Source organism: Acomys russatus, chromosome X, assembly GCF_903995435.1.
Source record: "Acomys russatus chromosome X, mAcoRus1.1, whole genome shotgun sequence".
NCBI lineage: Eukaryota > Metazoa > Chordata > Mammalia > Rodentia > Muridae > Acomys > Acomys russatus.
The window spans coordinates 36,969,422-36,985,085 of NC_067169.1; the positions used below are offsets into that span (position 1 = coordinate 36,969,422).

The 15,664-nt window shown below is 35.5% G+C and overlaps 1 protein-coding gene across 10 annotated transcripts in view; it reads left to right on the forward strand.

Moving 5' to 3' along the window:
• Dmd (dystrophin) overlaps window positions 1-15,664 on the forward strand; it is a 2,465,896-nt gene that overhangs the window by 808,789 nt on the left and 1,641,443 nt on the right. For all 10 annotated transcript variants that reach the window (XM_051140917.1, XM_051140916.1, XM_051140911.1 and 7 more), the window contains exons 5-6: window positions 4,219-4,311; window positions 6,610-6,782. In XM_051140917.1, coding sequence (XP_050996874.1) covers window positions 6,622-6,782 — 161 coding nt within the window. In that variant the 5' untranslated portion in view covers window positions 4,219-4,311; window positions 6,610-6,621. The remainder of the gene's footprint in view (window positions 1-4,218; window positions 4,312-6,609; window positions 6,783-15,664) is intronic.

Sequence of the window (15,664 nt, forward strand, 5' to 3'; positions counted from 1 at the left end):
TCTGCTCACAACTTGGCATTGTACAACATGCATACCATATTTATGGCCTGATTTTATTTCTCTGTGGCAGTAGTCATAGCATGACATTCCTGTTGTTAATAATTTAATTAAGAAAAACCAACTTATTGAGAAGAAATCACTTCTAAGTACAGTAACACCTTCATTACGTATTTCCTGAAAGCAAAGCTAATTTGTATTAAAGTTGGCTATGGTACTGAAAAGCAAACAAAAGACAATACAAATTTCTATGAAATAAGATGTCACTATGAAGTGATTTTGCTGCTTTTTTTTTTAACCTGTTCTAGCTTAGAAAAAAATTTATCTAGAGTCTCTATTTGTTCATGGGTTTTGAAGGCATAGAGAACAACTCTGTTGTGTGTAAGCAGCCCCTGTTAGGAGGCACTGATAATTCATTTCTACAGTATGGTCAGCCTTTTATTCGCCAATGATAAGAATATGTAGTTTAAAATTTTCCAGGGTTAGAAGAAGCCAAAGTAGGTAAACATCTTGTTGAACATAAATGAGCACCTAAATTTGCATTGCTAATACAGAAACAAAAGCTGGCTATGTAGGCAGAGGCCTGTAACTCTATTACTGTGCAGACTACCACAAGTATTGTCCTATAGCCTTATCATGTCCTGTATACAGCACTTCTCTCTAACATTTAAATCTTACACCATATTCTGTGAGCCTTGAAGGGGATGATATTTAGGGCTGAACTCAGAAGTCACTAATTTTTAGCACTTTAATCAGTTCTGAATCTCTGCCTTTACTGCCACAAACTGTTTAAAATAAAAAGAAGCTTCTCTTATAAATTCTGAGAGCTGTGCTAGTATTTGGGAACAAATGTACATATTTAGGAGGTAGTTTGACAACATGAACATTTGGCAAAACAAAAACCAGGGTTTATGATCTCTCTGACCAGAGGCCAACAGTACCAGGGATGAATTCTCTCCTACAGAGTGGGTGTCCAATCCAATCAGAAAGTGGTTGCTTATCCCATAAAAGTGTGCCACCTTTCTACCATTGAGCACAGCTTGTCTAGAAATTTACTATTGTAGCATAGAAAGTTTATAGCTGTGTAAGACCGTTATGGATGGCTTTCCTCCCCCAGCTGGCTATGTAGCAACTTTTGGCACTTTTCAATCTAGCAGCAAAGAGGAATTTTTCATCTAAGTTCCAGCATGATATCTATATGTTCAACAATAAAAGTGGGTAATGTATTCAGCAACAGGTTCTTACCATCAAGTTCTGATGGTCAGACAAAAACAATGGCAAAACCTAATGCTGTTTTGGGGACCTGAGGGGTATTGCCAACCAACAACTTATAGGGAAATATCCCATACCTGACATTAGTGTTTTAACTTAATAACCCATAGCTTCTTTAATTTGTACTCTACTTCTATGCAAAATCCCTCCAGTTACACTTTTTGAAATTATATTTCCATCATACTTTAAAGTAGTATCTTTCCATGTGATTTCTTTATAATCCTTTTTCCACCTTCCTCATTTCCCCATCCCCATTATAACTTTGCCACCCCCAGTATTCTTTTCCTCTACTTTTATATCACATGTATTCTGCTCTCTGCTTCTTTCTTAAGGTTTCTCACTCCATTGCAACTATGCAATTCCTGTATGCTTGGTATATAAGGACAAACATTTCAAATATAATTTAATATAAGCTGTGACAGTTGAAGGTATCAAAAGAAACCCATGAACACGTCTCATCAATTGCTTATCACAAGCTGGAAAATTTCTGTCAATTAAGCTTAGATCTATATTATCACAAAGAAAATAAATTTGGCAATATACATTATTAAGTCACAAATCCAAACTATGTATTTTAAAAGCATAGGTGGAAAATTAATTCAGATGTTAGTTTTATCCAAGACTTCAGTTATTTAAGCCAATGAAAATTGTTATTGAATTATATCGAGTGATTGTCAAATGTCACTGATTTGAAAATTGATACTGTTTACTCTTACTGACATATGATAAGAGAAAACAAATGGAAACTGTTCTTTAAATGTATAATGTCATATGTACTTTATATATACAAAAATTTAAATCTTCATATAATACATATTTTGCAGTACATCAGAAAAATATGTTACTGAAAACAAACTGCTTCTATTTATTACCTCTAAAATCTATTGGAATATAATCTTGTAAATTTAACATCAATTTATGTTAGAAAGGTAATATTTCTGTTACCAAATTTTTAAGCCTCATAAAAGACTTGCTAATTAGAGATACTGATTCCACAGACTTCACAAGAAACCAGTCCTGTTAGCCCTGTGAACTTACCAACAGTTGGGTATTTGTCAAATGCTTTCATAATTTTGATAGCTATCATCAACATCACCTCTTAAATGTGTTGATATTTTTCCAAATATTCTTTTATAAAATTGAACAACACACAACAAACATGTTTCAATTTTAAACTCATATTTCAATGCAAGGTGATATTTTTACTCTTAAGCTGAGGAACGCTCTAATTTAAACGACTTTGAAGAATTTGATGACATGAGTTGGTTAATTTTAGTACAGAATTAGACTATAGTTTTTTTCGGGGAGAGGAAGATATAATTTTTTATATATATTCTACCAAAAACTGAGGTACTTATTTACCAGCGATGCATTCATGTAAAGAGTTTTACTTTTTATTTTTATATTTTTACATAGTATTCTATGAATTTAATTTTTAAAAATTTTAATGTATTCACTTTACATCATCTCTACCTGGTCACACTCTCCCTCCCTTATTCCCCCTCCTCCTCCCCTAGTCCTCAGAAAGGGGGAGCTCTCCTTTCCTACCATCTGACCCCAGCCTATCAAGTCTTATCTGTACTACCTGTCATCTCTTCCTCTGTGGCCTGACAAGGACATCCTGCCAAGGGGAAGTGATTAATGAGTGGGCACCAGAGTCCATGTCAGAGGTAGCCTCTACTCCCCATATTATAGGACCAACAAGGAGTCTGTGCTGCTTATCGACTACATCTGAGCAGGGGATTAAATCCTCACCATGCTTGGTCCTTAGTTGGTGAATCAGTCTCTGCATTCACCTGTCTCTCCACCCAGATTTGTGAGCTCCTTGGTCTCCTTGTGGAGCTCCTGTTCCCTCCAGGTCGATCTCCTTGTGGAGCTCCTGTTCCCTCCAGGTCCTTCTATCCTCCAATACTTCCATAAGACTCCATGCACTCCATGCAAATATTTGGCTGTGAATCTCAGCCCTGTGCTTGCTGCTTCAGTCTCTGTGAGCCCTTGTGAGCCCTATTTTTTGATTCAGTGGGCCACGTTCTCCTGGTTTCCTTTAACCTTCCTGACTCCTATAATGTTTCCTCTATCTCTTCCACAGTTTGTCTTGGTCTATGTTTAGTTTAGTATAGTCTTTTTCTTTTATAGATATACATTTATATTATTATACATATATACAATAAACTACCTAAGGCAAGAAGTACCACAAAACAATCAACTTCTTGTTATCTTATTATGTCTTTATAAATGACAACTAATTCTTCTAAAGTTGATTCCCTCAATAACCTGAAATTCTTTCAACAAGCTCCACCTTTTATGCACCCCTATCTCTCAGTACTTTGCACTAAGGACTAACATCTACCATATGAAACTTTGGGGATAAACATTTTATAAGCACAGCATGGAGATTTACTATGAAAAGTAAAACACTAATATATATTGATTCCCAGATCAGCTGTCTATAGGGGAAAAAAAGAGCTATCTGTTAGCTACAATTGCCTTTATAAGAGTTTTACATTTTTCTAAAATAGGAGATTTTAGGCAAATATATTCATCTAAAGGCATATCCAAATTTTGTTTATACTATATAGAAAAACTGATGAAACTTCTTTTTATTTTAAATTTCACCTTGATTTGATCTGAGACAGCATATCTTAATTTCATGCCTCTTTTCTGGATTATTACTATTATCTATTTTATTTGGAGACCACTGATTGGCCTTTTTAATGTGCAGTGATAAATTCATATGCTAATACTTTCATATCCTAGTTCCAAGGTGCTTGTTTAATATGGTAAATGAGCTGAAATGTATTTAGTTTTAATTTTACATTATATTTTAAACTCTATACTATTGCTTAGGCTCTAAAAATAGCTAAATACAATGCTTTCATGTTTTTTTAAATTTACATTTAATCATTTGCCATCCATTTTTCAAATATTTTCTTCCCTTTTAACTATCAGGTCGACTTAGTAAATATAGGAAGCACTGACATAGTGGATGGAAATCATAAACTCACTCTTGGCTTGATTTGGAACATAATCCTCCACTGGCAGGTAAATATGCTACCAGACATTGTCTTTTGGTGATGCATGTGGCTAATCCTTTGTTTCATTTTCGTCTGTGACCTACCAAATAAACACAAATTATTAACAATTCCTAACCATCATCATAAGACTGACTTTTAAATTTGCACTTTATATCATTTTAGATATTGAGGATTATTATACAATATGTTCTGTTATACTTGTAGAAATATGTTTGCAGTTCTGTCATTGGGTAAAGATGGAAAAAAAGGACAAAATCCCAATCACATCTAAAAATTTTAATGAATAGCATATTTCATAACCTAAAGATTTTTATAAGAAGAAATTTGTCTTTCGTTTCAATCGTTAGAATATTTGTAGAAATATGCTTGTTACTCAGTCAGGGTTTGAAATTGCATGTTTCTCAATTACTTGAGTATATTGTTTTTTGTTGCATGTTTATATTTATCCTACCTTTTTAAACCAGATCAATGATGCTTTGGTTCAGTGAAGAGAGTACAAACATTTAAAACCATAAATTTGCTTAAATTTAAACATATACCTTTAATGTCAGACCATATTTCTTTTTCTGTCAAAGATAAAAGCATGAACATGTTTATATTTCTTATCTGGATTAAATGAGAAAAGTGAAATAGTTCTTAACAGATTGTACCATACATATGCACATATTTTATATCTTCAAACTATCATCATGTCTACAAATATCATCTCTAAGTTTATAACTATTTAAAACTCAGATAAATATTATATCCCATGATTTTCATTGTACAGTTCCTAAAAGATGACTACCATGAAATGGTAAAATATGTATTTACTGCAAAGACATTTGTTAATCTCTTCATGGAGAAAAAAACATGCAAACCAAAACATATTTATAATACACATTGATTCTTGATGATGGAATATACATCATCACATCACATTTTTATAATACTGACCTTCTGTTTTCCCAAAGAAAGCCACTTAAGTAAGTATTAATAACACTTACTTATGTACATACTCTTTCAAGTATCTCATAATGGGTCCATATTATTTTTTAAAGAAATAGAATAAATAGTTATTAAATATATTCTTGTAGATAAACTATCTATCATAAAGTATCATTGCATTTATGAAATTTATAAAAATGCTTAGAATGTACATTTTCCATTTTCATCAGAATACTTAGAGAAATAAAATTTTGCAATTCAGTAACTTGCTGAATAATGTTTACACCTACTCAAAGCTTAGGAACAAAGCACTCAATGAAAGGAAAACCAAGGCATATATTTATAGATGTTATGCATACATATTTCTTTTTAAATATTGTTAACTTACTGATTTTTAAAAATGCAAACAGGCATCCATTTCATTTAGAGTTATCGTTGCTGTGGTGAAACACCATGACTTAAGTAACTTGGGGAGAAGAGGGCTTATTTGGCTTATACTTTCATATTATTTTTTATCGTAAATGGAAGCCAGTACCAATAACTCAACCAGGGGAGGAACCTGGAGTCAGGAGCTGATGAGGTCATCCACTTCATATCAATCACTAACTAAGAAAATACCCTATTGGTTTGCTTATAGCCTGATCTTATGGAAACAGTTCTCTATTGAGGTTCTATCCTCTCAGATCACTTTAGCTTGTGTCCAGTTGACATAAATCTAGCCATTACAGTTAATAAACAAATTGTGCTGTGTTTTACTTTATAAAGCGAATCTATAGTTTTTAATTTTACTTATTTTCGATTGTTCAGGCAGCAGTCTTCTTTGTGAAGATAAATAATCTGGTGATTAAAAGTTTAAGAAACTTGGTGAATTCCATAAAGCAAGTCAATAGCAAAGGAATAAACAATGTGCTTTATAAATAAACATGTCCTTTAAAATTTTAATTGAAATAGAATTATGTCATTCTTTTCTCATCACTTTGCTCCCTCTAGCCCATAAAGTGTTCTACTGAATCTCAAATTAATAGCAATTTCTTACTAAGCCTGTATTAACTATTTGTAAACATTGGTGACTTAGCTTGTTATTGCATAACAATAAGTCTAATGTTCTGTGCCCCTTCTTTCCTAGTCTATTGAAATCTAGCAGAGCAGTAGTTTAGTATGCTCGCCTATAGGGATGATATTGAGCATATTTCTCAGTCACCAATCAGATTGAATTGATTTCTAACCTATTAGAGTAAATTCTGATTCCATAAAATCTATTACCTCTAATTGATATTCCCAGCATTTATTCTTGAAGAGAAAGGGCATTTTTATTAAAACATGAAGAGTGCTTTTTTGGGTAATATGTTCTCTTACTAAAATTTTCCTTGACATATAGGTCAAAAATGTGATGAAAACTATCATGGCTGGATTGCAGCAAACCAACAGTGAAAAGATACTTCTAAGCTGGGTCCGACAATCAACACGTAATTATCCACAGGTTAATGTCATCAACTTCACCTCCAGTTGGTCTGATGGTCTGGCTTTGAATGCGCTCATCCATAGTCACAGGTACATTTATTTTGATACTTAGATTAATTTTTAAGTATTGATTTACATCCTGATGATGTATTTTATTGCACTGTGGCCCCCTACTGGGCCACATGGTATTAACAATATTAAAGTATCAGTTGAAATAGACTAAGCATATTTTTATATGGTTGTTTGGTTGTTGAGATAGGATCTCTCTAGGTATGCCAGGCCTACCTAAATCTTGTGATCCACTTGTCTCAGATTTCAGAGCAATGAGATTACATGATTTAAACTCCATGAGCAGGATTTTTCTAATTTTTAAGTTACATGTGGCTATAGTTGGGGGAGGAACAACAATGGACACATTTTATGCTGAGATCCCTAAACAGCCACATTATTTCATAACTTTTCTAATAAGGAGACAAATTGGTTTTAATAGAAAAACTGCATACAGTTGAGACTAGACTATAGAATTGAATGCTGTTCCAAATTCCATGTATGTGGTTTTGGTGAGATCACCATCACCAGACAAATGATATACAGGGAAGCATTTATTGTATTAAACACAATCTTACATAGCAAACATCATTATATCCTGAAAGTTTTCTTCTAGCCAGAATTGAAAGAGATTACAAGCATCTTAGCAAACATGGCAAAAAGAAGAGGTTCTATAACTCAGTGTTCAGAACATCAAAAGAAATAGTGCTGTATAACAGCAAAGCAATTTCTGTGAATCAAGGAATAGTTCTCCTGTGGACCTCCATAGAAAGAACAGTGTAGCATAGTAAACCAAGCAGTTTTTACTATAGTCCAGACAGTGTAATAGTTCTTAAGATAATGAAATAATTATTTACTATTCTTGGCTAATAATAAATTAATTCCTAATAGCTCAAGTAAAATTAAAACCATTGGGAAAAGTGTACATTCACAATTATATGTATTATATGTAAAATCTATTACAATATAAAACATTTATATGTATAAACTATACAGCACATATATTCCACATATATCCACATATTCCACATATATCATGTAATATTCCCTCCAAGGAATATCTACCTTGGTCTTATTATTGACAGTCTCATTCAAAAGACATTCAATAAATTGTTTATTTTTTATATAAATGTCTATGGACTTCATCTTCTTTGAATCTCCATGTAGGTAATCTTTTGTCACTTATATTTATCTTTTCTTTGTTACCTTTTCTTTTTCACCATGTATACCATTTTTCTACACTTTTCTTGCTTCTAGAAAAGGTCAGAATATAAATTTTCCTTGTGGTAAGGCTAAACTCAAGGGCAAACTCAAAGTTAGCATCTTTATCAGGTGTCATGCTCCAGCTGTGCTTAATAAGCCCCATCCAGACTGGTTTTCCAGGTGAGTGACTCAGCAAACTTGGTGGACAAAAGGAGCCTGACTAGCTCTAGTCTGCACATTTAACACAAGTAAACACATTGGTTTTCATAAAGACAACAAAATAATAATTTTCACACATTTGTAGAGTCATGTAAGAAGCAATAGAGCTATTGATTCTGCTTCATAAGTTTAAGCCTATTTATGCAGCCACATGCTGAACATGAAGGACCTGAGGAAATATTGATCTTGCTCTTCATGTACTATTTGCAGGTAAACAAAAATATTGAACATCAGGTTATGTTCTCCTTGTTGGCTCTCTAATATATTCTTTTAAAGTGGGAGACTTCACTCCTGAAAGCATGTTCACAGACCATATTTGATAATTTTCTTTTTATGATTTCAGAATATATTTGTAACCAATACAGGGAAATATCCAGATTGTTCTGTCTTTGACCCATACTTTCTCTGCCACAGTGTATCTGTATTTATGTATTTTTCTCCATGGTACTGAATGAACCATCAGTAACTATGTTTTTATACATTGCATGTTTAGTTTTCAAGAGGTTCCTCACAGTTACTTAGTGCTGTTTCATGATTCATCTGTCTCCTTGTCTCTGAAAGGTGTTAATATTGTTTATCATGCTTGGACTTTCTGTTCCAAGGTTATTGTCATTGGTACTCTTAGGAATGTCATTCAGTGCACTGATTTCAACAATTGAATGACTAAGCTATATAGAACAAAGGAATGTGTTTAATATAGAGCACAGAGACCTTGGAAATTAAAAGGTTTATGTTAAAACAGAATGTCTACTACAGTGAAGTTGAAAGCAAGCCAGATTCTACTTTTTTCTTTTTTTATAGAAAAAAATTGATAAATGATGGGAACATTGAATTGTAATATTTTTAAAATTATAATTACATTTTTATGCTAATTTAATATTTTCCTGCCTCAGGATGTAGGTTAAGAAGGAGTTATTCATTATGTTACTGAGCTCTCCGGTTGCTCTGTTATCAGCCCCCTCTTTCTTGTGATCTTTGTTGAAAACATTAAAATGAGAAGACATTAAGAATTTATTGTAGAATAAAATGAGGTAAACCCAAGGGTAAGAATGGCCTATGATAAAGAATTCTTTTTGTGGAGGAAAACAATGTCAAGGGGATGGGAGTCAACAATAGTCAAAACGACCATTTCATAGAACAAACTTTGGAGGGGAGAAAAGAGACGTTGGCCAAAAAACAGTTGTGCCAACCTATATTTTTCAGGTAAGCATCACACTATTTCTTAAAGTTCCTGGGACAGATAGCTTTTCTGATGCACAGTATCCTGCTAAAGTAATTAACAGACCCAAATGAATTGATTCCTAATAGAAGAAAGACAAGGAGTTATCTTTATACCAGTAAGCAAAAACAAGATAGTGGGATTTTAGTATTTAATTAATTTTGGTGGTATAGAAATCATGTCTCAATCAAGGGCAAAAGATAGATTCAGATTCAGATCCAATTCGTTGACCCAAAGTCCTTAAATTTTGGTTTCTGAATTTATAAGCTGCTGATTATGAGGAGATGTCTATCCTCAATAATCTTTAAACCTGAATTAGACTTGATACCCTATGAGCATATACAGAGAGAGGAGGTCCCCCTCTGTCACAGTCATAGGGGAGGGGAATAAGAGGAAAATGGGAGGGAGGGAGGAATGGGAGGATACAAGGGATGGAATAACAATTGAGATGTAATATGAATAAATTAATAAAACATTTTTAAAAAGTCAGTGTTTTTACAGACTTAAATGGACCATTGTAAATCAGAATTCAAAGAAAGAACAATAGTTTCATAAAATTATGGTGTTGTTAGTGAAGAATTTTCTATACATATTCTATGATTTCCTTTTCTAAATTAATCCTTACAGATATAAAAATAATTTTTGTTAAAAATAAAAGAATATACTGAGATAAAGAGCATATACATTCATTTCCATACTCTTCAGTTGGACAGATCAAGGTTAGCACAACATGGATTCGGGGGCAGACATGAGCTCCCTCTAATCCTTGCTGGTAGGACATACTGACTTTGAGAGCACACTAGTTCATTACTATCTTCCTTTCTAATAGGATAGTGTGGTTTCTGAGAGACTAACACTAGCTCCACCAAAGACTTCTCCATAAGTCACACTGAGGCGAAGAGCATAGTAGTTTACTTCTAACCTTTTAAGACAATATAACTTGCTTGTTAAGATGCAGACACTAGCTCCCTTCAAGTCTCACCTTTAATATAGAGATGGAGAGAGTACACAAGTTTACTCCTAACATTTTCCACAGAACAGATCAAATGTAGGACAATATGGATTCTATGAGACAGAAGATAGCTTGTTTAATGCCTCCTACTTAGGATATAATTATGTAGAGTGCACACTAAGTCAGTCCTAAGCTCCTTTACAGTTTAAATCAGTACTTATATGATTCTTTAAGACATCAACTAGCTCTCTCTAAATCTCTTCTTTGGGACAAACTAAAGTGGAACACACTTTAGTTCACACATATCCTCTGCAGTAGGACAAAGCCTCATTATCAAAATATAGATTCTAAGAGACAGATAATAGCTACCTGCCTGTACCTGCTTTCTCTGTAGAATAGACCATTGTGTATAACACACTAGGACATTCTTATCCTTTAGAATAGGACAGATCAGAATAGGAGGGCATGGATTCTGATATATAGGTGCAAGGTTCCCAGAAGACTCTTTTGTAGGATGGACTGAGGTGAATAGCAAACTCGTGAACTCCTGTACTTATCTTTATTATATAACAAGCTAAAAGGCAATGGATTCTGAGAGAGCTCCTTCCAAGCTTCCCCTGTATGACATAGTGAAGTATGTCCCTTCTAAACTCCTCAGTAGGAAAAATCAATTTAGGACAGCATGGGTTCTGATAGACACTAGCTCCCACCAAGCCTCTTTTTTAGAACTGAGTGATTTGGAAAGCAAACTAGCTCTTTTCTATCCTCCTTAATAGGACAGACCAAGATTAAGATGGCATAGATCCTGGGAATAGTCAATAGCTTCCTCCAAGCCTCTAATGTAATACAGACTGAAGTTTAAAGTACTAGCTCATTTTTAATCCTCTGTAGTACACACATCAATGTTCAGATGACACAAATTCTGAGAGTCAGGCATTAGTTCCATATAGTCCTAATCTGTAGGACACACTGAAGTGGAGAGTATGGTAGGTCTTATCTATTCTTATCTGTAGGACAGAACAACATTAGGAAAACCTGAATTCTAAGAGAAAAAAGACAAGCTCCTCCCATGTATCCTTTCTGGCATAGACTGAAGTGGAGAACACAAGAGTTCACTCCCAGCCTCTTTCATATGGACGGATTAAGTTTCAAGAAAATGTGGATAGTGATATATATAGAAAGGACACTAGCTTCCTCCAAGCCTCCTTCATAGAATATACTGAGGTGGAGAATACAGTACCTCACGTCTAACCTCTTCCATAGTAAAGATCAATTTAGTAGAAAGTAGCCCCTGAGAGACAGATACTAGCTCCCCCAATTTTCCCTTGTAGGACCAGCTGACTCTGACAGCTATTCACCCTTATCCTCCTCAGGCAGACATGGCAAAGCCAGGATGATACGGATTTTGAGAGATAGTCACTAGCTTCTTCCAAGCCTCTTCTATAGGGCAGGCTAAGTTAGAGAACACACTAGTTCATTCTGAACCATATTAATAAGACACATCAAGAATTGAATGACAGGGGTTGTGAAAGACAGACATAGCTCCCCCAAGCCAGTTCTATAGAGCAGACTTAAGTATTGACTAAGCTAGTTCACTCCTAAATTCCTCCATAAAACTAATCAAGGTTTGGAAGAGACTGATTCTAGAAGACATACATGCTCACTCCAAGGTGTCTGTGTTGGGCTGACGGTGGTGGAGAGCACACTGGTTGACTTCTAACCTCTTCTGCATCCTAGACTTGGGTGGCAAGAATTATGAAATATAGACACTGTCTCCCTCTGACCCTCCTCAGTAGAACACACTTCTATACCTAACTGTAAGAACATCCAGTTTAGTACAAAATGCATTCTGAGAGATAGATGGTAGCTTACTCCAAGCACTTTGGCAGGAAATAATGGGATACAGTGGATACTACTTCATTTCTAACCCTTCAGTAGAACAGAGCAAGGTTTCAATAACATGGTTCTGAGCAAGAATCTTCAGTATGAAAGAGACCGGGAGACTGAGTATTAGCTCCCTTGTAATCTTATGTATAGGGTATATAAAAGTTGAGACAACAGAAATCCTAAACATAAGAAACTAGACCCAAGAATACCCAGCAGGACAGAATTAAGTGGGACAGATCAAGGTTAGAACAACATGGATTCTGAAATACCAAAATCATGTCCTTCTAAGTCTCTTCTGTACAAACAGATATATGGGGATTGAACCCTAGCTTACTCCTAATTTCATATGCATGACAGATCAATGTTAGAAAAACTGTGAAAGGAACTACCTCCTTCAAAGATTACTAAGTAGGACAGAGTTAAATAGAAAGCATATTAGTTCTCTCCAATAGGATAGAAAAAGATTAACAAAGCATGACTTCTTAGAGAAAGATATTTGGTCCCTCTAAGCCTCCTCCCTATAACAGGGAGACAAAACTCCCTTTAGTTCATTCCTAAAGTTATCCTTAGGAAAACATTTATATTGATGAAAGACTCTAGTTCCTTCCAAGTCTTGTCCGTGGGGACATCAAGTTGCAGAACCCACTGGTTCTCTCCTCTCCTCCTCCATAGGGCTGATCAAGGTTATTATGACATAGATCCTGAGAAATAGACACTAGCTCCCGACAAATTTCTTCTATATGATTGAGTGGATTGAAGAGCACACTAGCTCAATTCTTTATTTATTATGCTAAGCAAGGATAGTAAAGCATAGATTCTAAGACAGACACTAGCTCCATATAAGCCTATGTAGAGCAGAATATGTAGATACCATACTCTTTCATTCATAGCCTTATCCATAGTGTAGATTGAGGTTAGCACCGGTGAATTCTGGGTGGCAGACAATAGACCAGCACTCGATGGGCTTCCTCTGTATGAAAGGGTAAGCGGTAGAATATACTAGTTAATTGTGAACTTTTCCCTAAGACTGATCAAAGATAGAATGATGTGGATTCTGAGGTACAGCAAATAACTCCTTTCTAGTTTCTTCTGTAGAAGAGCACGAGGAGAGAAATGCTTTAGTTTCCTTCAAAATTCCTCCAAGGGGCATGTCCCATGAAAGTCTTCACTAACCAGGAAACTGGGACAGAGCGGAGGACATCCTATTGGGACTCTAGATGAGAGATGCATGGGAAATGGCAAAGTTGAAGGATCCAGAGGATCCTAGAAACCTACAACAAGAAAATTATGATAGGCAGATTTGAGCCCAGGGATCCCGCTCAAACTATGGCATCAGCCAAGGACAATACAGGCCATAAACTTCAAATCCCTACCCAGATCTAGCCAATGGACAGGACATTCTCCACAGTTGAGTGGAGAGTGGGGTATGACTTTCACACATACAATGGTGCCTCATATTTGACCACGTCCCCTGGAGGGGAAGACCTGGTGGCACTCAGGAAGGATAGCAGGCTACCAAGAAAAGACTTGATACCCTATAAGCATATACAGGGGGAGGAAGTCCCCCTCAGTCAAAATCATAGGGAAAGGGAGTAAGGGGAAAATGGGAGGGAGGGAGGAATGGGAGGATACAAGGGATGGGATAATCATTGAGATGTAATATGAATAAATTAATAAAAAAATTTAAAAAAAGAATAAATTAATAAAAAAAGTAACAAAAAATCAAGATGGAGAGTACATTAGTTTACTCATTATGTCCTCTGGAGAATATATCTTGAATTCAGTGAGAAAGATAATCGTTCCCTCAAATACTACTGTGTAGGATAGACTGAGAGAGGATACTAGTTTTCTCTTACCCTCTTCCATAGAAGAATTCAAGTTAAGGACAATGAACACATTCTTTAGTCAACATAGGCTCCCTCTAAGCCAATTCCTGGGCATGAACTGAGTTGGAGATCACACATTTTCACTATAAACAGAGCAAGACTACCAGAAAATAAAATTTGAAAGTCAGATACTAGATTCCATCCTGACCTCTCTTTTAAAAAGGCTATTGTGCACAGCATACCAATTCACTCTAATCCTTCACAATAAAAAATATCACCCGAGGGTTCATGAATTCTGAGAGACAGACACAAATTTCCCAGAAGCCTTATCGAGTGGAGATATATCGAGAACATACTATTTCCATCCTCCACTTATGTGTAGGATAGGTCCAAGTTAAGACAACATGGATTCTTAAATAAAAACACTGACTCCTTCCATGCTTCCACTGTAGGGCAGACAGAGGTGCAGAAACACACTAGTATAGTTCTACTCTATTGTGATACAGATAAAGTTTCAAAAGTATATTACCTATAACTAATGCTGCTCTGCATGAAACAACATATTGTAGGGCATGCTAGGAATATGTCTCCTTATTTTTAGGGTGGAGCATCATTTTAAAAATGTGAATTCTGAGACACAGTGGCTACCTCTCTTCGAGCATCTTCAGAGACTGAGATGGAGTATCCACTTCCCAGGAGTCGTGTTGTCTGCAACATCTTATCTACAGGAGATGTTAAGAGTGACTTAGTGGGTTCCACACCTCATTGTGACTTACGGAAGAAGCTTTGAAAGAACTAGTCTCTCTCTCTCTCTCTTTCTCTCTCTCTCTCTCTCTCTCTCTCTCTCTCTCTCTCTCTCTCTCTCTCTCTCTCTCTCTCTCTCTCCCTCTCTCTCAGAATCCATATGTTCCTGTTATTTGATTTGTTCTAATGAAGATGTTTGGTGTGAACTATTTGTGTTCTCCATCTCAGTGTCTGAAGATGTTTGGAGAGAGCCAGTCTTGTATCTCAAAATTCACATTTCCCAAATATAGATACTGTTATGGTGACCTAGAATTAGAGAGGGATAAGCTAACCCCCAGTTAGGCATGTTATTCAGACTGACTGAAGTATATTGCCCAGTACTTAACACCTAATCTCCTCCATAGTACAGATGCTGTTTAAGATGACATGGATTTTCAGACACACACATTATCCCCCCGCAATGTTGTTCCTCTGTAGGAAAAAAGAGATGGAGAGCACATTTATTCACTCTTTACCTCCTCTGTAGCTTATACCTAGTGTAGGAAGGTATGAGTTCCTTGGGAAAAATGATTCCCTCAAATCTACTCTGTAGGATAGACTGATGTAAAGACCCTACCAGGTCACAATATTTTCTTACCTTCTCTGTAGGACAGGTCAAGCTTGGCACTACATGGAGGTTGTGAGATAGAAATTAATTATTCCCAAGCCTATTTTCTAAGAAATTCTGAGGTGGAGAGAACACTAGTGCAAACCCACCCTTTTGGATATACCAAATCATGTTTTCTACAGCATGGATTATGTAAGACATACACTAGCTATCTTTAATCTGCCTCCATATGCCAGATGGTGTTGGGAAGCACACTATTTTCATTCT